The 24,681-nt window shown below is 46.3% G+C and overlaps 1 protein-coding gene across 7 annotated transcripts in view; it reads left to right on the forward strand.

The window, feature by feature from the left end:
• The window catches only part of CC2D2B (coiled-coil and C2 domain containing 2B), a 1,917,855-nt gene that overhangs the window by 1,870,791 nt on the left and 22,383 nt on the right, over positions 1 to 24,681 (forward strand). For all 7 annotated transcript variants that reach the window (XM_078643430.1, XM_078643434.1, XM_078643435.1 and 4 more), the window contains one exon: positions 20,032 to 20,090. In XM_078643430.1, the coding sequence (XP_078499556.1) occupies positions 20,032 to 20,090 (59 nt within the window). The remainder of the gene's footprint in view (positions 1 to 20,031; positions 20,091 to 24,681) is intronic.

The raw sequence follows: 24,681 nt of genomic DNA on the forward strand, positions 1-24,681 counted from the left end.
CTGCACTCTGTATCTGCACTCTGTATCTGCACTCTGTATCTGCACTCTGTATCTGCACTCTGTATCCCCACTTATTTTTTTAGGATTTGTTCCCTGACTATAACCCACCACCAAGCAATGCACATACCAGTCTGCTCCCAGCCTGCCCGCCTCTCTGAGGGACACATTTCTACACACAACCGCATTCACGCCAGTGAATGGGCGAGCCGGACAGGGCACGCGGATCGTGAAAGGTTGGGATTGTGCGATTCAAGTGCATTTAACGTAACATCATATTCGCATGCAGGGTTTCCGGATTTTTAGAGGTACAAGCTGTCTTCATGACTAATGAATGTTATGCCCTGTACGTTTCCTGTTAACCGGTATCTTGGTCCCGTTTGTTTAATTGAAACTGGCCAAGACTACATCTCCCACAATACAACAGGTTGATACATGAAAGCTCAACACTGAGGCCGTCTTGAAGCCCTATATTTTAACAAGCCATAACGGTAATGTTTCATTTACTATAGAACTCGAGATGCCTCATCGCACCCCCGGGCAGAGCTGTGGGTGGGACCTGCGATCACAGGCTCGAGTCCCGGTTCTTGCTTCGGTCCTCCCAACCCCAAGGCTGGTGACATTTGCAGCGCTTTGAAACTGCCCTTGCGTTGAACAGGCATTTTACAAGTAGCTAAGATATTTGCAAACTTTCCAAATTCATACATTTCTATGTCAAACATTAAGTAGTCCGTCTCTTCGCTAGTTTGCTCGTCAGGACTTTGCCAATGCTGTGCACTTGAAGGTGGCGCGAGTACTTGTACATTCGGTAACTTGCAATGCGCAGCTTGTCGTAGTGTTAATGAATGACAGATATAATGGGGTTGACATTGACCGTACCACACGTACAGACTGCGATCAGGCCTACTTGGAACAGGGCATCAGTGCAGAAGATCAAGGAGGCCCTACTGAGGGCATGCCCTATGGGTACTGGCTGAAGGTGAGTGGTGCTCTCTGCCAGTGAAGCATTGCCATGCCCAGAGATTACCACGAGCAAGGGAATTTTGGCTACAAGGCATGTCTGCAGTGTATAGGCAGTGAACTTGGGAAGGCAGTGGTACCACTGCGAACCACAAATAGGCAAAGTGCATGCTTTTTAAGGTTTTGGATACTAATTATAGCTTCAGCAGTTGTTTCTCGCAGGAATGAGTTCATAGTTACAAATTACGTATTTTGCATAATTTGCAACCAGTTTGAATTATGGATTTCAACAAAAGAGAAGCTAGGAAGGCGTATAGTACACTCCAGGATACAGCACTTTATGCATTATGGTCACGTTTGCAAAGCACTCACAAAAGATCAAGGGAACATTCTAGATGATACACCACATTTTGTGGCCAAAAAAGACTTCGGTATATGACCACATAGAACTGAGAGAGTGCCTAGTCAGTGTCATGCTCGTGTAGATGAAGCAGTGATGATGGTGAGTGCGTGTCGGAGAGAAGCAGATATGGGGAAACGCACACAGTTTGTTTTCTTACCTCTACCAGTACACCACAGCGCCTTGTGCCGTGTTCGAGAATGTCAACGTGTTTGAGGAAAGGGCAGTAAAGAAAGTTGTGAGCTCAGAGCATATGCTGCACTAACTCAATGATTCATGATGAGGTGAAGCAGGAAAAAGAATCGAATGTGCAACATTAATAACATTTTTCAGAAAAGCGACAGTGCTTTGTGAGGTGTCGGGCAGAAAAAAAGACCAAGGGACCCATCAGATCCAGGTGTAGAGCTGGACTCTAAAGCAAGGGTTTCAAGCTTGCCAACAGACACATTGAGAAGACTCCGAGAGCTACAGGCACATTCAGTTAGGAGAACGAAATGTGAATGAAGGGTCTTACACAACTTGTACTCACACAGTTGGCTGCAGCGCTCCAGTAAAGAGAGCAGACAGGCAGGCAGGGTATCGCTTGGCGCACACAATGCCCGCACCCTCGGGGACTTGTCTTCCAGTTACAGATGAAGCGCCCTGAAGCCTAGCCACTTGGGACGGCTACAATAATCCACAGAATAACCAAGTGCCCCGTGCCACTGTCCTACCTGCCTGGTCTCCGGGCTCGGACCGATCCGGCTGTCTCCTCCCAGCTCCCTTCCCCCTGCAGCACATCCTCCCTCCCGGGGTGCCGTTCTTACCTGCTGGACGGGGGTGTTGGGCCCCAGAAACCTGCTGGAACCGTTTCGGTAGGGTGAGGGGGCCAGGAGCCGGGTCCGTGTGGAGTGCAGCCGCCGCGCTGAGTCTGTGTCCGGGCTCCGGGGGCGGGGAAGGAGGAAGGCGGCCATGAGGAAACAAGCGGGAGGGGGCGGGAAAGGGATTGACTGCGCCGTGTCGGACGCGGCCTGCTGATAATGAGGCGGCTCTGAGCAGCTCTCCCGCTGGAAATGAATTCTTTCTCCGATGTCTATCTCAGAGAGGCCCCAAAAGGCACGAGGCTGCTTCCTGCTCGGAGAGGCGACGGTGCTGTCGAAAGACCGCCTCGGATTGAACTGAAGGACCGGGAAGAGGGGGGGGGGGGCAGCTGGGGTGTCTGCAGAGAGAAACGAGGTGTCTGCGAGGAAAAAGGAGGTGTCTGTGAGGGGGTGATGAGAAGTGTCTGCGAGCGGAAGGGGGTGTCTCCAAGGCGGAGGTAGAGTCTGCAGGAAGAAACGAAGGGAGGTGTCTCAGAAGAGAAGAGGGGTGTCTCAGAGGAGAAGAGAGGTGTCTCAGAGGAGTGCGGGAGGGGGCGGGAAAGGGGGAGGAGAGACGCTGACGACGGCCGACGACGGCCTTGGAGCAGGAAGGGGGAGGAGAGACGCTGACGACGGAAGGCGGGTGCCGGCAATGCCGGACCAGACTCGGGGGCGTTCCCGGCGTCCCGTGACGTCGGCAAAAGCCAAAGAATGTCGGGAACGCCCCCGTGTCTGGTCCGGCATTGACGGACAGGCCCCTCGTCCAATGACAAGGCTCCGTTTACGGAGCCAGCCAATCAATGACGAGGGCCAAACCAAAGCCACACTACTGTTCTCATCAGGTTTTCGCCTGCGCCGAAAAAGATGCGCAGAGCGCATCTTTTTGGCGAGGCAAAACCTAAAAAGCAGGGAAGAAAAAAAAAACAGAAAGAGTAACATAAAGGGGCTATGAGTGTGTGGTGGTGGATGAGAAGAAAGAAGCATGCGTGGAATCAAGGATGAACAGCCTTGGTATTTAGCAACTCCGGCATTCGGCAGCACCGCTCCGGGTTCCTGAAACACCTCTGAGAACCGGCACTTACTGTTTTCGAAATTCTGCACGGGGTCTTCCTCAAACAAAAAAATAATTCCAGAGTAGGCCTCCGAACTTTCTACATCTAAATACAGCATACAATTCTAGACTCAATGAAGTTGTTATTGGCCCAAAAGATTATCCTCTGTAGTAATTTGTGGGCTAGACTACTAAAGAATGTCGATAATATGATTTGACCCACTTGTATGCCAAGAAAACGTTAGGTGTGAGAAGACATTTTAATAAATAAGTATGACATTACTTGGCCACATTTTAATGACACGTATATGCAATTTAAAGTTGGCATATATCTCGTTGTGATCTAATCTTCCTTGTCACAGTGTATCCATTTTTTGTTTGCAGACGGATGCCAGTTATTTCTGCACATATATTCCCTGCGGTGTATTACACATTGTTTAAAGGTCGAAGCTTTATGCTGTTAGTCCTCAGTCCGCCATCACGGTATTTGTTGCCAGTGCTCGAGATTTTGAATGTACACTACGAAGCCCTGTAAATAGCAGATATTCCTATTACCAATTATAAGGTACTCGTTTTATCTACCTCAGAAGGAATTAAAGCTGAGGCTGCCTTACTGGGATTCCAACTAACGACATCTGTAATAAAGCAGGAACAGTGAACTCCCCCGGAGTCAGTGTTACGCCTATGCTATATTTGATAGGTATTTGTTTAATTGTCTGTATGGCCAACTGTTTTATTTGATGGCCAATAAAACATTTTAAAATAACCATTGCGCCAATTATAGCAGCACACATACCTACATGTCAACATGCTAACCATAGAATCCTTCTTCACATGAAACAATCCTTCCAGGCTTGGCTTCTCTCCTGATCTGAATATCTGGTGCTTAGTTCATTGTTTATTTCAAACCTGACTTCCCAAGTGAATTGCCTTCAAAGTAGTTTTAATGTGACATATTCTCGCAAAAATATTTGCTTCCAAAAAAAGTTAGATAACTGCCTTAAGACCATTCCAAGAAAATCTGTCTGATCACTCTTTAGTAAATACACACTCCTCACTTACAAATAGAGCCAATTTATGGACCTCTAATTCATTTCAAGCATGCTTAACTTCTCTCTCTCTTCCCCTTTGACCACAATGTTATACAGATATCCACCTATCTCCCTCTCCCGGTCCTTTTATCATCTCCTCTTCTATTTCAAGAAGTCATCACTCTCCTGACTAGCTTCTCAACCATAGCCACAACAATCACACACTTCTGCAACCGGTCCCATACTATGACACCACACGTCAACGTGCCTTTAACGTATACCACCCTTTACGTTCATTCTCACCTGCTGGCCCACGTCCACAACAAAGGATCACACTGGCTCACTTAAAACAAGACAGATGGCACTTGGAGGCAAGCAGCGTAAACAAAAGCCCCAGGATAATAGTAACCGTTACAATAATGTATTTATTTTTTCAGTTTTTAAATACCACAAACTCAATCTGAAGGCACTGAAGTACTTTACCTGAGCACCAGTTACATAACTAAGGTCACATTATGATTTTCCCAGAATCACTGCATGGTGAGCTGACGGCGAAGCTCAAACCTGGTTCCCCAGGTTCCAAAGTCGGCAGCTCAGGCCGCAATGCCACATCCTCTCCCAAAAGCAAGCTTTAGTCACATTAGCACTCCCCTTACACAATGCAAAACTCAAATTTTTTCATAATCGTATCACTGCTCTCCACCACACCCTGGAAGACTAGCATGCACAATCAACAACTCAGTCCTCCTAACACATTCCGATCACATGCTCCTAAATCACTGCCAAGGATTTTGTTGCCACAAAGGCTGCCACCATGAGAGACAAACTATCAACCATAGTTAGCACCTCATCTACTTCTTTAGTCATCTCTAGCCACCCACCACATCACTGAATAGAACTTTCTAACTTCTATACCATCTCATCAATACAACTCATTCCTATACTAAAATCATCAAGTTCATCCTTTAGCTCTCAAATTACATTTAATCCCTCTCTTCTATCTTTAACCTACCCACTTTGTTTCAAATCTGCATTAGTACTTCCATTTTTATAAGTACACCTACTGTCAACCATTCCCCTCAAACATTGCCCAGTATCCCTGCCTCTGATCTTCCTCAAAATACTGGAATATCAAGTTTGAAACCATATTATTTTACATCTAACAGCCTACTTATCCATTTTGATCAGATTTGCATGCCCCCCAATCACCAGTAACAGCACTCACTCTGCTACCTAACCATATTTCCTCAGCTCTCTTCAACCATATCCCACCTTTACTTGCATAACTTGATTTTTTAGAGCATTTGATACAGTTACATTCCTCTCTCCAGAAGCTTGTTGTCAAGACCTGCTAATACTAGTATATATTGAGGGCGGGTGGTTCGAGGCAAACGGTGCCCTTCTGACAGAGTCAGGTCCTGCCAATTTGTAAGCATCTCTGATGCAAAGCCCAGGGAAAAGAAAGGAAGAAACAAGGAAAAGTGAGAGAGGCACTTCTCTTCCTGCTACAAGTCAGACGTAATGTGAAATGTAGGATTGACTTGTTCCCTCACTGTCTTATATCTGCTGCTCCGTAACCTGAGAGTACAGTACACTGCACAATTATCACTATAGCACGCAGGTTTAATTGTGAACAAAAGTTTACTTACCAGCATGTGCTATAATAATTCTGTGATGAATCCCAAGGAGAACCAGAACTCCTGGAATTTGAGCAACCCTGGAGACCACCCTTAGTGTAGGATACGGACAACCCCGTGCACCTCAGGCCCACGACTACTGCTCCCATTATCAGGGGGAGAAGTTGAGATCATAGGAAAACCAAGAAAGGATGAACATGAGAAAAACGAGGTAAATGAACTCAGTGAGTGGTGGAAGCTAGCTAGTGCTGTGAAAGTTTCCAGCGTCTTTATATCAACATTGCTCGTTGTAAACCATAATTACACTGTGACCTATGTTTCGTAAATGACAAGTGATCCAGAACTACATACTGAGAAACACACACAAATTTCTTCTCAAAGCAGCCATCCTGCCCTCTAAACCCCAACAAGCCACAACTTTCACTCTCCTTCCTAATAATCTTATCCCTAAAATGGATCTCATCCTACCTCTTTGATTGCTCTTTTTCAGTGTTTTGGGATGTTATTCTATCTATACCAACCTCTCTACTAGTTGTGATTTGCCAAACCTCTATCTGGAGACCATCATCTTCTCTTTCTACACCATCTCCAATGGTGATATCATCTCCCCTCTTGGCTTCTCTTACTGTGTCGATGCCAGTGACATGCAAATCTTCTCTTTTCCAACCTTTTTTTCCTTCCTCTAATCCCACTGTAATTTGCTTTCTGCGATTACACGGTAATAAAGTGGAAACATGATAGAAGAAAAATCCCACACCAAATTCAGAAAACGGAGTACATTTAGATAAATTATTTGACACCAAAATGACAAAAATCCAACTAGTAGAACTAGAGATATGAATTTTTAAACTTTAAAGTGTAAAATAGTGCCTAAGAGATCAAAGCACAAACTGTAGACATCTAGTCGCACGAGACCAGGGCAAAGTTGAGAGTTATGGCCACCCACAATGGTGTCCGCTTACCTACGGACAAAGGAACATTTTTGAAGAAAAATACCTGAGAAGGTAAAGTTCAGCAGGACAAGGCAGCTGGCTGTGTCTGAGTAAGAGGTGTTGTCGTATGGGAGCTACTGGACGAAGACGCAGTGAAGATTTCTATGATTGGAATTAGTCTCTTTTTTGGAAGTTGAAAATCTCCAGCAGGACAAAGCTGGAAGCTGTATCAGACGAGGGCGCAAGAAGGCCAGATACCCTTCCAAAGAGGAGCCACTAAACCGGATTTGCTGCTGTGGAGTAGAACGTAGCGGGAGTTCCAGTGAAGTCAACCCGATCGTGATGCACATTTTACCGATTGGCGAGCAGGTAGGTCCTGGTCTCCTCTCGGTTTTGGATTTGGATTTGGGCTATCTTGGCACCTTTAGCACCACTTCCAAGGATTCGGGACAAGGGGGGCTAGAGGGTCAGAACTCACTCAGCTGCGCCCAGGTGTGGGTTCAAGAATGTTGGAGCCTTTGATGTCCATTAGGTTTAGATCTGGAGGCCAGCCAACTAGCCTTTGGAGTCACTCTTGGAGTATTCGGTTCCAGCAGAAGCACATATCTCAAGCAGCAGAGACGTTCTCTGAGAGCACAGGGCAGACTTAAGGCAGCAAAGCAGTCCTCATGGAGCAGCAGGGCAGTCTTCAGAAATATACAGCAGGCCACAGGTGGCAGGGCAGTACTCTGAGAGTCCTTCCGCAGGTGTAGAAGTGAAATGAAGTGCGGGTCTGAGACTCCTATTTTTATATCTTGTGCCCACTTTGAAGTAGAAAATAATTCTGGATCCCCTCCACTCTCACAAAAGTGTCTGGAATTTTCTGCCTCCCAGCCCAGGTCCTAGTCTGTCCTTAGTCACAATAGGCTAGTGTAAAGTTCTTTGAGTGTGAGCTGAGGCAGTTTCCCATGAGGCACAGGGTCAGACTGATTTGCATATGGCCATGTCTGAACTGGGGTGGCAGAGTGGGCTAAAGAACGGTGATGGATTAAACCCAGATCTTTTGACAAGGTGTGAGTGTTTGATTGGTTCAGATGCTCCGTCCATCACTACCCCCTTTTGTACTGCTTTGGCCGCCATAAGTGTGGCAGGGTATGCTCAGACGTGAGTCCCTTGCTCACTTTGCCACTGGATTCAAGCAAGCCGGGCTGAAGACGGCTGTAATGCCAGAAACTGGTCATCGGAAGCTTGTTTCCGGTCCAGGGAAGGCATGGCTTGGCAGTTCGGGCTGGACTGTTCCCATGAGGCAAAGGGTCAGACTGATTTGTATATGGCCATGTCTGAACTGGGGTGGCAGAGTGGGCTAAAGAACGGTGATGGATCAAACCCAGATCTTTTGATTGGGTGTGAGTGTTTGATTGGTTCAGATGCTCCGTCCATCACCACCCCCTTTTGTACCCCAAACAAAAGTTACCACTTATCAAATGTAATAAGGTGACCCAATGTTATCCTATGGGAGAGATAGGCCTCACAGTAGTGAAAGTGTCCACTACCAGGACATCTACAATTTAAAGTACATGTCCAACTTTTTAATTACAATGCACCCTGCCCTATGGGCTGTTTAGGGCCTACCTTAGAGTAATACATATGTAATAAAAGGGGAGATTTAGGACTGGAAAGGGTTTTTTATGCCAGGTCAAATTGGCAGTTTAAAACTGCATACAAGCTGCAAAGGTAGGCCTGGGACATGTTTTATGGGCTACGTAAGTGTGTGGCACAATAAGTGCTGCAGGCCCACTAGTAACATTTTATTTACCAGCCCTTGGTATATGGTATGCCACTTTCATAGGGACATATAAGTCAATTAAATTAGCCAATCAGGTGTGAGTAGGATTGGCACCTTTCCAAAAGAAAAATACCGGCCATTTGTTGTAGTTTTAAGAGTGTTCAAAGGCCTGGACATGGCACTAATTCAGACTGTAACTAAACTCTAATGTATTCATTGGTAACATAATTTTCCTGTCAGTTTTTACTTTAGGTATGAGGCAGAGATAGTTAACACAGCTCTATAACACATTTAAAAGTGCTGTTTGAAGTATGCACAGATAAGGGCTAAAAATACCGGCTTTAGGTGATTTTGCTTATGTTTGTACCAGCAGGGACATTAAAATAACGGTGGTGCTCGTAGTAATCCGGCCAGGTGGCAACTCTAGATGTAAGCTAATTTTACCATGTTTTAGGGAGTGAGCACAAGCACTTTAGCACTGATTAGTAGTGGTAAAGTGTACAGTGTCCTAAGGACAACAACAATGATTTCAGCAAAATAGGAAGGAAGAAGGCAAAAAGTGTGGGGGAAGACCACCCTAAGGCTGACAGGTCTGACACTTAACTGATCAAAACTGGAGGTCCTATAATTCCCCACTTCACCAACACCCATTTCTCCACCTAGTCTCATTCACTTAATTCGTGACATTTTGATTGTCTACTCTTCTGCTAAAAATCTCTAATGGGCTCATTTATCACTGTTGTTTTGTCTGCTGCACGCTATCAGGTTTTCAGCATCTAGAAAATATAGAGATCTGTCCTATTCCACATTGCCAAAGTGTTAACCAATTTGCACGTGCTAAGTAAATTAGATTACTGCAACAACCTACTTATGGGGCTCCCTCAACACTGCCTTTTCATTTGAACTTCAGCCAAAACCGTCGCACTCCACAAATTACTTATTTTCAAAGCAGTTCACATAACTTCCCTAAACTACCCTGCTGACATCCAAGCAAAACATTGTCTATCTTCCAACCTGATTTCCCTTGATACATTTAAACCTCCCTGTGCATCTTCTCAGCTCAGATCACTTGACTTCCTCTATCCCCTCAGTTCAAACTCCCTGCCTCCTGACATCAGCTAATGCAGTGTCCCGTATTGTATTGCCATTTTTATAGGTCTTTCTTCCCCTGACGACACGCTATAGCACATTTACCACGAGTAGAATGCTTGTCGTAGGTACCCTGAGTTAGTTGTTAGTCACGTAGATATTGGGTTGTTCGCCATATTCTATTTTAGAAGCATGATATTTAAACATGTTTTTCTTAGATGTATGTGCAAGCAGTGTTATTCATAAATAATGATAAAAAAATTACACCAAAACCTCACTAGATGCCTGAATTACAAACAAAGTGAGGCAGTATTTTGCAACGTTTAAAGGGCTTTTCCTACCAGCTTATTAGGACTCTTGTACGTTGCCCCAGAGGTGGGGTTGCTTTATGAAACCTTTAAGGCTCACAGGAGGAAGTCTGGCCACATCTGAACAGCCACAGTTAAAGTTCAGGTTGCAGATCTTTTTGTCAAGTGTGTCAAAAATCCTTTTGCAAATCTGTTGTGCGAAGGTTTTTTTGCATATGGAAATAGAATTGGATTTACCGAGAGGTAAAATGCATTTCCATGACCATTCTAAACTCTTCCTTTACATCAGGGTGAGTGCCCTTAAAATGGAAAGAAACTGAGATCTAACCTTATTGAAAAAGCCCAACCTCGATCCTTTGGTAGAAACCAGCTTTAAGCCGATTTCCCTCCTCTTGGCCATTGTCAAGATTGGCGAGAAATGTATTGACCACTGAATTACTAGATTGTTTGAAGTCCTTCACTTGCTAGATAGTACCCAAATGGTGCGTAGGCCTGGTCTAGAGATAGCATTGGCACTAGATCCCACTATCAGTGAGCTCAGATGGGAACTTAATGAAAGCATCCCCACCTGCCTCATTCTGCTGTATCTGTCAATTGTATTTGATATGGTTGATCGAGTTGGACACCCTGCAAGGGATGGTAGACCACTCATACTGGAGGATCTGCTTGCAGGGACCTCAGCGTTTTGTGTCAGCATGGAAGTCTTCTCCTCTGCCTGTCCCAGCAAAGATATGGTGCTTATGTACCCAAAAGGTACCCTCAGGGATTCTACCTTGCTGTGTCATGTCTGCCGAGGATAAAGATAGTGATGAACCTTATACACAGTTATTATGCAGAAGATGGTCATCCTGCTGTGAATCAGAGAATCCTCATGCATAATAAATGAGGCTAACCTCATGTTGGGAAAACCCCACAACATTTATGCAGTACCTAACTAGGGAAAAGGTCAGCACCAAAACCTTTATGTAGTACAATGGCAGGGTAAATGTAGGTGAAAGGTTAGGAGACTCCCCAGGCCTATATTGGAGTACATTGCGAATCATAACATCCCCTTATTCCCAGTTCTGTCTCTCTCCCCTTGCCAGAGCCATGAATGTCTTTGCATTTAAAGTAGTTCCTTATTCACAAGACACCAAAGTTATTCTGAGAATTCACACATCTGCAGGGGAATATGGGATTATGTTATGATATGTGTATCTACCATCAATCATTGGACACATTTTAACTTTCTAAAGCTTAATGGTTCAAAAATGGAAGTGTTCATTCTTGAACAAGAATCTCCATGGTCTCAGGATCTATGTCCCTCTGGTATTATCCTAGAAGATAAAGAGCATGGGTTTTTGGATAGTAAGGATGTCTACTTAACCCTGCAGATTAACTCTGTAGTGTCTTCTTAATGTTATCGGATAAGTATCTTGAGAAATATCCTCTCTTTCATTCCCTTCCATCTTAAAACCTGTTTAGTGAATACATTATTACCAAACTTGCTTAAGCTAATGTTTGCTCTTTGGGCCTCGCTGTTCCATGTTGGCTGCTAAGGGTCTAAAATATGGCAATCTGCATGATCTTGATAATTGGGAAAATTCAATGAGGTCTCTCAGGCCCATCGTAGCCTACACTAGCTGGCAATTCTCACCTGTATTCAATGTAAACCATCTGTTTGGCACACAAATCCTCTTAGGAGAGAGGGCCAACCTCTATTCAAAATCAGTTGCAAAGATGCTCTTTTGACCACCCAGTATGGTCAGCATCTCTATCCTATTGACTGTGTCACATTTTAAAAAGTCTGTTGAGAAGGGTGGACCTTCTCTGTGACATTTCCTATCTCTGGATGCCCTACCACTGTGCCTGCATCAAATGGAATATGATGTAGCATTCTGGAAAGCGTTGAAGACTCATCTTTTCTATTGAGCTGCCTTAAGAGACTGTCTCAGTTCTAGTGCTACGAAACTTTTGGGCATAGGTATGTTCTCTATAAACACCTATTCATTTATTCATTCATTCAGAGAGATAGCCAGGTCAATTACTCCATTGGCGGGGTAACACCAATGCAACTTGAAGAGATGTGTTTCACTGTGATCTTGAAGATGCTGGAAGCCATGGGCATTAAGTGGAGCTATGAAACATGTAGAAAGAAATTTAGACAGCAGTCCGTGTGACCTTTTTGAAACTATTTGGAAACTAGGAGCTTCTGGGAAAATATCTGCACTATGTTATGTTATGTTATGTTAAATTATATTTATATAGCGCACGGCTACTCCGACAGAGTGTCCCGGCGCTTTCCACAAATAAATCAGTGTGTAATAACATAACACGAAACAATACAGAAAAGAAACCCCCCAAAAAGCAACTAAGCATTAAAAAGCCATGTCTTCAAGCTCTTCCTAAATTGAAGCAGGTTAGGAGTACTACGTAACGCCAGTGGTAAAGAGTTCCACAACTGGGGTGCCTTAAAGCCAAAGGAGCGGCCTCCAGTGCGGGCCCTATGCACACGAGGAACCACGGCAGTAAAAAGAGCTGCAGAGCGCAGTAGGCGAGCAGGGCGATAGAAAGTCAACCTGCGCCGTAGATAACCGGCCCCAGGGCCAAACAGTGCCTTGTGCATCAACGTAAGGGATTTGAACATAATCCGCTTACGGATAGGCAGCCAATGAAGCTTCTGAAGCAGCCCCGAGGCTCGCGATCGCCTATGCAGGCCGAAAATCGCGCGGGCAGCAGAGTTTTGTGCAACCTGCAGACGCTGGACCAGGTAGTCTGGGAGGCCAAGGAAAAGGGCATTGGCATAATCCAGCCTTGATCCAATGAGCGCCTGCACGGTGATCCGCCTATGCTCCGCAGAAAGCAATGGAAGAAACTTGCGGAGCATCCTCAGAACACCAAAGCAGGCGCCCACCAGACCAAGTACATGGGCTCTCAATGACAATTTATTGTCAAGTTTAACCCCGAGGTTTTTGGCAACCAATGATGACTGAGCCGGGGGATTCATTTCAACCGGCCACCATTGTCGCCACTCAGGGTCAGTGGCACATCCAAAAAAGAGAACCTCAGATTTGCTGGAATTGGCCTTCAAGTTGTTATGCTGGAACCAATCAAATACCATGGCCAAACAGGCCCGAATACCCTCTCCATCAAATGGCTGATCTTTGCCACATGTGAAGAGGAGTTGCGTATCGTCGGCGTAGGATACGATCTGGGCCCCATACGCCTCCACCGCCGCCGCCAAAGGGGTCATAAAGATGTTAAATAATGATGGGCTCAACACAGAACCCTGTGGAACCCCAACCCCCAAAGGCGGCATCTCGGCGGAGCGCTGCGAGACCCAGATCGTCTGGCGGCGGCCTTCCAAAAAAGATGTGAACCATTTGAACACCGTCCCCCTAATGCCGATGTCATGAAGCCTGGCGAGGAGCGCCGCATGAGGGACGGTGTCGAAGGCCGCCGACAGGTCCAACATGACTAGCATGGCCTTGCCACCAACATCCAAAGTCTCCCTGATGATCTCAGAGACCTCCAACAGTGCCGTTTCCGTACTAAAATTAGGACGGAATCCGGACTGGGAAGGATGGAGCAGATGGTTCGTTTCTAAAAAGCTCGACAAGACGCCATGAACATGCTTCTCAGTGATCTTAGCCAACGCCGGCAAGAGTGAAATCGGCCTATAATTGGCCAGGACCTCAGCATCAAGACCTGGCTTTTTCAAGAGGGGAATAACCATCGCCCTCTTCCAGGTACAAGGCACCTTCCCTTCCCTTAAGGAGGCGTTGAGGATAGGATTGACCAAAGGGTTCACCACAGCCGCCATCTCAGCCAAAAATCTGGCCGGGCAGGGGTCAAGTGGCGAGCCCGATTTAAGGCTGGCAAGCAGCACCAGCGACGCCTCGCTCGTGACAGCAGGAAAATCTGTCAAAACAGCGACAGGCGTAGGCGGTAGCTCGCAACCCGCCCCGGGGCCGCAATCACTAACCACGGTGCTCTCCGAGAAGGAGGCTTGAATCGCCTTGATTTTATTTGTAAAAAAGCTGGCAAGATCACAAGCCCACGACTCCGATGATACTAACAGGGGTGTCTGGGAGCTGGGAGACGCGAACTCCTTCACCACCGTGAAGATCTCCTTGCAGGAGTTCGCCGCTGCCTCAATCCTCCTAGCCAGATATACTTTCTTGGCCTCCAAGATGTCCCGATGATAGGCCTTGATAGCCGCCCTATAGGCAAGTTTGGCCTCCCCGTTATACCGAAGGCGCCAGGCCCGCTCAGCAACCTTGCACTGGCTGCGAGCCACCCTCAGCGCCTCAGTAAACCACGGCGCAGATCGCCGTGCTACCGTGGACCGAGGGGCAACTTGCGGGGCAAGATCGTCTAACCTTTCGGTCAGCCACGACTGCCAGGCCTCCGTGTCTTTTTCCAGAACACCCGAAAGCTGGCAGGGGTGTTCCACGAGCGCCTGCTCCAGCATATCGGCTGTCACTCTGTGCAGCGCTCTCGAAGCTGGTCTAGGTAACACGGGGGCAATATTACCCGGCCGCCCAATCTCCGCCACCGAGAACTTGATCAACCTATGGTCTGTCCAGAGCACAGGCAGGGTTTCTACATCAGCGACCGGAACTGATGAGAACACTTGATCTAGAGTGTGCCCTCTCTCGTGCGTAGGACCCACCACGTATGGGACAAGACCCAGCGGAGATGTTATATCCAACAGTTTAATTGTATCCGGGTCGACTGTCGCATCCAAATGGACGTTAAAGTCGCCCGCCACAATACAGTGCTGAGTGGTCAATGCCAGCTCAGAGATGGCGACCTGCAAATCCTCCAGGAAGGAGCCCATGGGGCCAGGCGCCCTATAGACCAACAGCACCTTCAGAGCTTGGGACGGGGACAGTCTAAGCGTGATGGCAATGGATTCCGAGCTCCCAATGGGGTTCGGAGGGAGAACCGAGCATGAGACACTCTTCCTCACCACCACCGCCACCCCGCCGCCCCTGCCCTTCTCTCTGTCCTGCCGGTAGATGTTATAGGCCGGAGGAATAGCAGAGAAAATGTCAGGGTTCGACGCTTCTCCCAACCAAGTTTCGGTAAGGAGAAGACACAACGGGTTTTCCCTCACAAGAAGATCGAATAAGTGTAGAGCATGACAGCCCAACGACCTTGTGTTCAGCAACAGGCACAGATGTTTAACCGAAGCCTCAGGGGGTCTGTGCACGTTGACCGGAGTCCACGTGGGCGACCAGCCACAGGCCGGACAGCGCCTCTTGCCGTTACAGCGGCCAGGGAAGACCGAGCGACAAGAGCAGGAAAAAGTCCGCAAGGCACGCAACATCGCCGAGGAGTAAATGCACATCCTCCCTCAGCCGCCGGCCGTAACGCAGTCCTCCACCGCCCTAACGCCTCCGGGACGCTGACGGGCGCAGACGGGCAGGACTCCGGCACGACTCAGGCTAAGCGAGGGCGTCCACCTGCGCGTACCGCTGCGCGTGGGGGAGCGACTTTAAATAGGCTCTCCAATGAGCCCTTGGCGCGCGAGTCCGCTCCAAGATGGCGGCCGCCGCCGAATACCAAGCCCCAATCTAAGATGGCGCCCGCAATGAAGACCCAGGACCCGGACCCACAAAGTAGTGGTGCTTTGGAGGCACAAAAGTGCAGTTTTTATGTGCAGTAAGGGGAGCGGGATGTAGGCAGAAGGGAGCAGGTTAAAAACGAGGGTAAATATAAACCCCAGACAAACACAAGAAGTAATCCCAAATTAAAACAAACTAGATTAAAATGTCCACAGCGCTCGTCCAGCGCGCTTGCAGCAATGTGGTAGGTGGTAGAGACCCCTGTTCCACGAAGGACCGCCTTAAATAGGCTCTCCAATGAGCCCTTGGCGCGCGAGTCCGCTCCAAGATGGCGGCCGCCGCCGAATACCAAGCCCCAATCTAAGATGGCGCCCGCAATGAAGACCCAGGACCCGGACCCACAAAGTAGTGGTGCTTTGGAGGCACAAAAGTGCAGTTTTTATGTGCAGTAAGGGGAGCGGGATGTAGGCAGAAGGGAGCAGGTTAAAAACGAGGGTAAATATAAACCCCAGACAAACACAAGAAGTAATCCCAAATTAAAACAAACTAGATTAAAATGTCCACAGCGCTCGTCCAGCGCGCTTGCAGCAATGTGGTAGGTGGTAGAGACCCCTGTTCCACGAAGGACCGCCTTAAATAGGCTCTCCAATGAGCCCTTGGCGCGCGAGTCCGCTCCAAGATGGCGGCCGCCGCCGAATACCAAGCCCCAATCTAAGATGGCGCCCGCAATGAAGACCCAGGACCCGGACCCACAAAGTAGTGGTGCTTTGGAGGCACAAAAGTGCAGTTTTTATGTGCAGTAAGGGGAGCGGGATGTAGGCAGAAGGGAGCAGGTTAAAAACGAGGGTAAATATAAACCCCAGACAAACACAAGAAGTAATCCCAAATTAAAACAAACTAGATTAAAATGTCCACAGCGCTCGTCCAGCGCGCTTGCAGCAATGTGGTAGGTGGTAGAGACCCCTGTTCCACGAAGGACCGCCTTAAATAGGCTCTCCAATGAGCCCTTGGCGCGCGAGTCCGCTCCAAGATGGCGGCCGCCGCCGAATACCAAGCCCCAATCTAAGATGGCGCCCGCAATGAAGACCCAGGACCCGGACCCACAAAGTAGTGGTGCTTTGGAGGCACAAAAGTGCAGTTTTCTCTCAAGAAACAGGATCCTGGGTGCTTGGAAAGCTGGCAGAGATTGTGCAGAAATTAAATCATGTTTCCTCAGGAAATTTAGCAAGTCACTAGTGATTTAACATATAAACACTGCTTCCTTTACTCACATATTGTTGCTGGAATTGGAGAAGACAAGAAGAAGTCTGTTGTTGAGGAATTCCTGCCCACCTGGGAAAGGAGTAAGGCTTATTCCTGTTTTCCATTGATCCTCTGATTCAAAAGAAAATTCTCAGGACAAGGGGAGCGGATCTTTTGCTTACCCCATTAGGAGACAGGGGATCCAGGACTTAATCAAGGGGCCTACTGCTCTGGGATAACGTTTTCTGTAACTCGGAAGAGGGAAGAGAGTCCAAGAAAGAGATTCTAATGCATTGTCCTGGAAAAAAGTAGCAAGACCAGTTGGGACAGGAATCTGGCTGTGGGTCTGACCCATGGACTGGTTCTCAAGTAGCAATTGCTGAAATTATGGGAAATTTAAGCATAAAAATAGAAGATATTGAACTCAGAAAAAGTCCAGCCCTGGAAGATCAAAAAAGTGTCCTAATTCACACACAAAATATATGGGTATCAGACAATGTGGAGCCCTGTTTGATTGCATCTTCCTTCCAGGAAGCAGGGCTGGATATACCGCTTACCACTTAGTGTGGCTCATGTGAATAGAGGAGGTTCCCCAAATCCACTCATCTTAGGTTCCTTTCAGTGAAAGAAAGTTGGCAGTCGTCACAGAGTGTTGGCACTGTGTGAACTGAAGCTGAATGTTTGCAGAAAACACTTTGTGTAGCACCCTGTTGGCAGCAAACTACAATGTCACAAACTTTTCTATGTCCCAGAGAGATGGCTGCGATCTTGGATTATCTGGTATAACTCTCCTCATAGTCTGAACTGTTAAGACTAGGGTTCAGTTCCACTAAGGTTAGCATGTGAAGAAACAGGCAGGACCCTTTGAGGGGATAATTGCATATGTATTTATGAATGCCTAAAGTTGATCTCAGGGAAAACTGAGGGACTCTTTTTTAACAAACCTGTCCCGCCTCCCTCCAATCTTTGGTGGCCACCGGAACTGGATGTATGATGTTACAACGCATACATTTACACTGTGGTACATTACATCGTGTTTTTTACAATGCAAGTCGTTACAATGACTTGCGTTGGAGGGCGCAGGACTTAGGAGTAGTATAATTTACTATTCCAACTCCAGTCTACGTACAATAGGGAAGGTTTTGAATAATAAATTATACTATTCCTTGTCCTAGAGTGCCATCCAGCGCAAGACGTTGTAACGACTTGTGTTGTAAAAACCGCGATGTAATGGCACCGCGATGTAATCCCTGCATTGTAAACAATGTTTCCCCCAGAATTGAATCCCCCACCAGATCCAGTGGATTCAGCTAGAAATCTGGGGTTTAAATTTGACAATGCTCTCTCTTGTAAGACCCAGATTCGTCAGGTCTCCGCCTCATGCTTTTGGAAATTGGGAGCCTTGAGGACATTCCTCCACTTTCTCCTGCTGAACTGCAGGAGGACTATAGTTCATGCCTTGGTCACATCTCGCCTGGACTACTCTAATAGTCTCTACCTAGGACTTCCAACATATTTAATCCGCAAATTACAAATAGTTCAAAACGCTGGGCCAGAATGATCTGCAAGATGTCTTTCTGTCATTCCACCTCTCCCCACCTGTATAGTCTTCACTGGCTGCCCGTCAGTATGAGAATTGAATTTAAAGCACTCACTCTGGCATACAGAGCCACCACAGGTCGGGGATCAGCACACCTGAGACTCAGATTGCAAAGTTACCAACACGACAGGGTCCTGATATCAAACCACATGAATTTGTTCACTACTCCCAGCTTTCGTAAGGCCAGGATAGGCAGCAGAGCATTTGCAGTCAAAACCGCGAAGCTCTGGAATACTATGGCTCTTTATCTCCGAATGATGGAACCAGAATCAGCCTTCAGGAGAGCTTTAAAAACCAGGCTCTTCAACCATACTTAGCCCTTCTCATGTGCTTCTGTGTGATTCTGCTGCCTTAGCTCTGGGACACCTCCGTGGGAGGTAGCCACGCACTCTAAACATTTAAAAAAAAAAAATTGCCATATAGAATGTATCAGAGTTCTAGTAAGCATATACAATAGCGATGATTTGGGAACAACATGATAGTAACAATAATGGTTATTTCACAGTTCCATAAACTTCATTGAGAAACCATAAGCCATCTTTGACTAGAAGGTGTGCAGTGGCGAAGCTTGAGGGTGTTATCCAAAATGTGCTAGTGCACATTTATATTTGAGATACTTATTTTTGTATGTTTATTTTCTAGGAATGTACCACATTCATACTGAAGTACAGAGAGTTGGTTATAAAGAGGTAGTGCTCAGGTGTATCTATTCACAACTGCAGTTACACTTTGTCTTCTCAATTTCAAGTCAATTTAGATATATTTGGTCTTCTAGGGAGTCAGAACATTCCACAAATCTCACTGACCAGCCAAAGCGACGAGCAGAAGTCTTTGTTTACTTTCCCAATCACATTTCCCCGCTTTTATCACTTACTCTCATATTTCTGTATTAGTGGTTACTGGTTTGGGTGGTCAGAGATGGAAAAGAGCATTGCTCCTATTGGATACTGTATGCAAAGTTAGTGCAACCTGATACTTGCAGCATTGCCCCTCTGAGGGACTGTCAATCTCTGAATAAGATTCTAAGTGTGAAGGTAAACCCGTTGAATTTGAATTCTACCAATCATCTCAAGGCATTGTTCATCTTGATGGCCAATTTGCAGTTCTCGCAGTCCACACTTGGATTTTTTGTAGGGCTGGGGTCAGCAAGGGGCCTTGCATCTTGAGCACATTGTGTCATTCTTCTACAAAGAGCATTACTTTTTTTCTACAGTCAAGTGGCGGGGTCATTTCTTCCAAAGAACTAGATCAAACCATCATGAATGTTGAAGACCCAGTAAGTTGCTACATGTGTTTTGGACCAGAACTGCACTTATCAGTGCTGAGCTGCAAGTCCTTGCCTCATATGCCTCTAGTTTGTCCTTCTTGCTGATGCAGTCACCTGTACTTTTCAGTCTTTTACAGATTTATTCTGGCTACCTCTTACGGTTACTAATTATTTTGAATTACCATGATTATACATTAGTGAGTAGGAATGAATGCACGAAGGGTGCTTCTACTTTCTGATATAAACCTATATTTTTATTTCATTTTCACAAATGTAAACATTTAATTAACAACAGTTTACAGAAACGTATTAATTCTTTAATTTACCAGTCGGTGAACATTTCATTTGTTTTTCTTTTCAGCCACCAGAAATAGTTTATGTTCCAACAGATAAACACATGGTGGAGGAGTTAGAAAAGAGGTATGTTTTATAGAAAAGGCACATTGCTTCCCTGTTCTTAAATTTTGTTTGATATAAATACTGAATATTCAACCCCCTCGTAGGTATGGCCGTGTCGAGAAAAAGAACACTAGGTGTTGGTCTACAGCTATTGATTCATGAGTGCATTGTGTCCCTTGAGACAGGTTTTGTACTCCTAGGGCAATTTGGTATTACATAAGGAGCTTCAAATATTTAGGGCCTTATGTACGAACACAGTTTCCCATAGACACAGAATGGGTAAAATCCTCTGATACATCTGCCCCTTAGTTTTCTCCATTAGGGTTCTGGGAATGGTCTCCTCTGAAATTCCTACACATTTACCTCAAAAGGTATTAAAGAGATCGATTTATTTAGATATATGATCATATCTCTAAACAGATTGATGTATTTAAGCCTGGACTTTCTGTCCTAGACTGCCTGCCCCACCATGTCTGAAGCAGGAGAAGAAATCCAGGCAGCAAATCAACTTTCTACAAAAGTGACACAGGATGCAGGGCTTACCTTTCTAAAGCCCTTCATTGTATTCTATGGTGGTATCCACTGTAGGCCAGTGATGCTGTCAGCATTAAATTTTCGGGCGTCATAGTCATCATGCCAGCCTGAGGGCAGACCACCCTCATTCACAGGCATAGATCCCACCCTTTCTCATTGGTCACACAGTAGGAGTGGATGCAAGCACGTGTGATTTGGTGTTTTGTCCTCTGTAATGGTAAGCGTAATAATGCTAATCTTGTGTTATGTATATTGTTCCAGGGCTCCTCGGTCATGCTAACTTCCCCCTTTGTAAAACCCCAGGCTCTGGCTGCAGGGCTCCTGCCCATTTAGCAGTGGAGCTGCAGTCTTTGTTCCCCCCCAAATTGATCCAAAAGAGTCAAGCACAAAGGTTAAAAGATGTGAATCTGCTGTGTGGCGCTAGAACTGACCCTATCTTCATCCCTTTTACATTAATGTAAAAAAACATGGAGTGATTTAGGAACAATGTGTTTAAAGCATTAAAGTAATAGATGTTAGGTATTTAATCCTCTCTTACTTCACGTTTTACCTAATCTTGCATTCTCCAAGAGTGTTAGCTATTTCATTATGTTGTGTTTCTGCATTTTGTTTTGTTCATCTTATTACTCTTGTTTAGTGCATACTTTGAGTTGTGCAAGGTGTTCATGAGGGGCTTTGACTGAGAGCTCTGGTGCTGAGGCTGAAGGCAAAGCAAAGTGCCTGTCAGTGGATTGGCCCCGCTGAAGAGCACACGTAACAATGGTCAGGTACTCCAGCTGCAATTGAAATTCTGTATACATGTGTGTGAAGGGGCACAATCAGTGCTGCAGGCCCACTAGCAGTATTTGACTTACAGGCCCTGGGAATATTTTATACCACTTTACTAGTAAATCAGATTTGCCAATCAGGTATACACCAATGTCACTATGTTTAGGGGAGAAGCACATGCACGTTAGCACTGATTAGCAGTGGTAAGTGCTCAGAGTCCTAAGGCCAACAAAGAATCAGCAAAAACAGAAGGTAAATGGCAGAAAGTCTGGGGAAAGACCACCCTACGGATGACAGGTCTATCAAGGGGGTTCACAGATGTCAAAATATTTACAAGGCAAGACAAAGGAAATATAATGCTGAATGTGAGTGAGTGCCGTATATGTTTGGGGGTGGTGAAGTTAGGGAGATGCGAGGTAGTGCATTCAGGGGAGAGTGAAAAGTGGGTGTTGAAGAGCAAAGAGAGGAGGTTGAAGATGTGCAGATAGATGGGATGTGCAGAGAAAAAGGGCATACGTATCGAACATGAAGTGCATATAACTGAAGGCCAATACTGCTTCCACGGACCTCAATAATATTTAAATCACAGTTTCATAATTTCAGAATTGAAACATTTCTAATGCTAATTATTTATCACAAATCATTGTTGTTACTCATTTATATTAAACAGGTAACAACTACTGACAAAGATAACAGTACTGGCAGGTTTTAGGTGTAGGTCAGTTGTTGGGTTATTTACCAGGATGCAGTAACATCTCAGAGAGAAACCAAAATACCGGTAGGATGGCATGCTATGGGAATCAGAGACATTTATTTTACATGTTCTTTTTTAGATATCCCCCACTTTTTTCATCCCACTTAAAGACCTGTCTGCACATATTTCTATATGCCTGACTGCAGCCAGCAGCAGTGAGTGCTTCCCAAAGCCTGGCTAGAGCATTTTATTCCAAAGGTAATGCTGCATGCAGTGCAAGACACTGGATGAACACACACTTTAAAGGGCCTGAAGGTGTTGTGCTGTACAATTTGCCCATTCCAGTAACTGTTGAACATATTAATGCAGTAAGATATGGGGCAGTCTTTAAGGTGTTAAATATTTCAAGACTATACGTTCCCTCTACTTTATAAATATTTGCTTTCTCACTAAATAATTTTTTTGTCAAAGGAGTTTTTATTAGGATTTTTTAACAAAGACTCATGGCACAATCCGCCCATAATCCCTCGCAGGGGAGATCTGATCCTAAGCAAAGCAATCAAACATAAAAAAGAGGAACCCAAATGCATAGATCAATGTACCCCGGTCCCAATTCACAGCTCAAATTGTGGGTTACAGACTCTAAAAGTTATGGGTACTCCAGCGAACCCTTTTCCGAGTAAGTGTCAATAGGAGCTCACGTTAGCTCCGACGTCTTCTCAGGAAGAGTCAGTACTCCGTGCGGTCCGTCCTTGGGCATAGTCCATTGTGCGTGAGTATGGAGGGATATTCCCCTGGGGCCCAAAAGAAAGTCAACAGTGGAAAGCATACCAAGAGGTAAAACAGTTAAACAGAACCCCCCCTCCCCACCCCCCCAAACCCCTCCCCCCCACACCCCCCTGGTGGTTTCTGTTACCTGACTTAGTGTCGCCAAGGTGGAGTCTACTTAGAGCTGGAAAAGATGTAGGGACCAAACTGTAGGGGGACATACTGCTGAGGGCAACCCTCGGGATAGAAATGAGACCAACGGCCCCCACCTGAATTCAAAGTTCTTAAAGTCTTCCCGGAATATGTCTGACATACGCTCCAGGCTGAGCAGCCTCCAGAGTCGGGACTGCCACAGGGACATCGCTGGCGTCTCTCTCTTCTTCCACGCCGCCGCTATAGTGATCTTAGCTGCCCCTATGCAAAGCCACATGATTCTCTTGTCCGCCCTAGTTTGGTGTTCCAGCATAGGATCACGGACGCCCAAAAGAGTTTCAGCCATGGATGTCGGGATAGGATACCCCAATAAGTCCTTCACCCGAGCTAAGATTTCTTCCCAAAAAGGCCTCATGGACGGACAGTCCCACCAAATGTGCTGAAAGTCTCCCAGCAATCGCACCCTCGCCAGCACCTATCCGATGTTCCTGGGAAGAATCGAGCTAGCTTGGATGGATATAAATACCAATCCATCATCGCTTTCAAGTGTGCCTCACGCAGATCTGAGGATTGATTACATTTAAAAATGTCGGACCACAAGTGTGCCCATTCTTGATCAGTAATGTCCCGCTGGGCCAGCCCTTCCCACATAGCCATGTATCTCGGACGGGGAGAAAGTGCTGAAGATAGTAGGAGTTTGTATAGGAATGAAATTGTACCCTTCATGGCCGAGGATTTAACAAGGAAGGACTCAAACTTAGTGAGGGAACGGGTAGCCCCCTCTCGCACCTGGGGACTCCTGGGGACTGAGAGCCCAATGTAACATCTGGGCATGGTGGTAGCGCTCAGAGTCCCCAACCCCATAGTCTCTTTTACAATTGTCAAATGTAAGGGGGTCATAATTGTGGAACAAATGGGTCAGTGCAAGGCAGACCCCCTCCCTCCAGGCATCAAAGGGTCCCTCTTGGAGTGCTGGGGGAAATGCTGAATTAAAGTGTATAGGTGTGAAGGGCGAAGGAAAGGAAGACCAGCCCTCCATCGTCGCCACCGAGTCCCAGACTTTTAGAGTGGTACGAGTAGGGTTGCTAAGATAGGCATTCTTGGGTCTGTCTTGCCTCGCGCGCCAGATTAGGTCCCATATCGTTCTCCCTGCTACACTGCGGTCCATATGGAGCCAGTGTTTCTCGGACTCTTTCTGTGACCATTCAATGAGGATTCTGAGTTGGGCTGCCTTATAGTAGAGTTGAAAGTCAGGGAGACCCGCCCACCCCCCTCCCACTAGGGACGACGAAGCATAAGGAAGGAGAAACGTGCACGCCCCCCCTGCCAGATAAAGCTTAGGTTCATTGCTTTCACGCGTCTAAAGAAGTCCTTGTCTAAATCTATGGGAAGCGATTGGAATAAATACAGCAATTTGGGAAGAAGGGTCATCTTTATGGCGTGGATACTACCCAACCAGGAGAGAAAGAGCGGCTTCCACCTCGTTAGTTCTGCTTGATTGCGAGCAATAGTAGGGGGAAAGTTGGCCGCGTATAGCTTCTCCACTGTCGGCGTTAGCTGCACTCCCAGGTATTGAATAGAAGAGGGCGCCCATGCCAGAGGCGTAAGCGATTTAAGGTGATAGGCCTCTGTTGGAGAGAGAGTAAGATTGAGTATGTAGGATTTATCTAAGTTAATCTTAAAGCCAGCTGCCTT

This window comes from Lissotriton helveticus, chromosome 5_1 (assembly GCF_964261635.1).
Source record: "Lissotriton helveticus chromosome 5_1, aLisHel1.1, whole genome shotgun sequence".
Classification (NCBI taxonomy): Eukaryota; Metazoa; Chordata; class Amphibia; order Caudata; family Salamandridae; genus Lissotriton; species Lissotriton helveticus.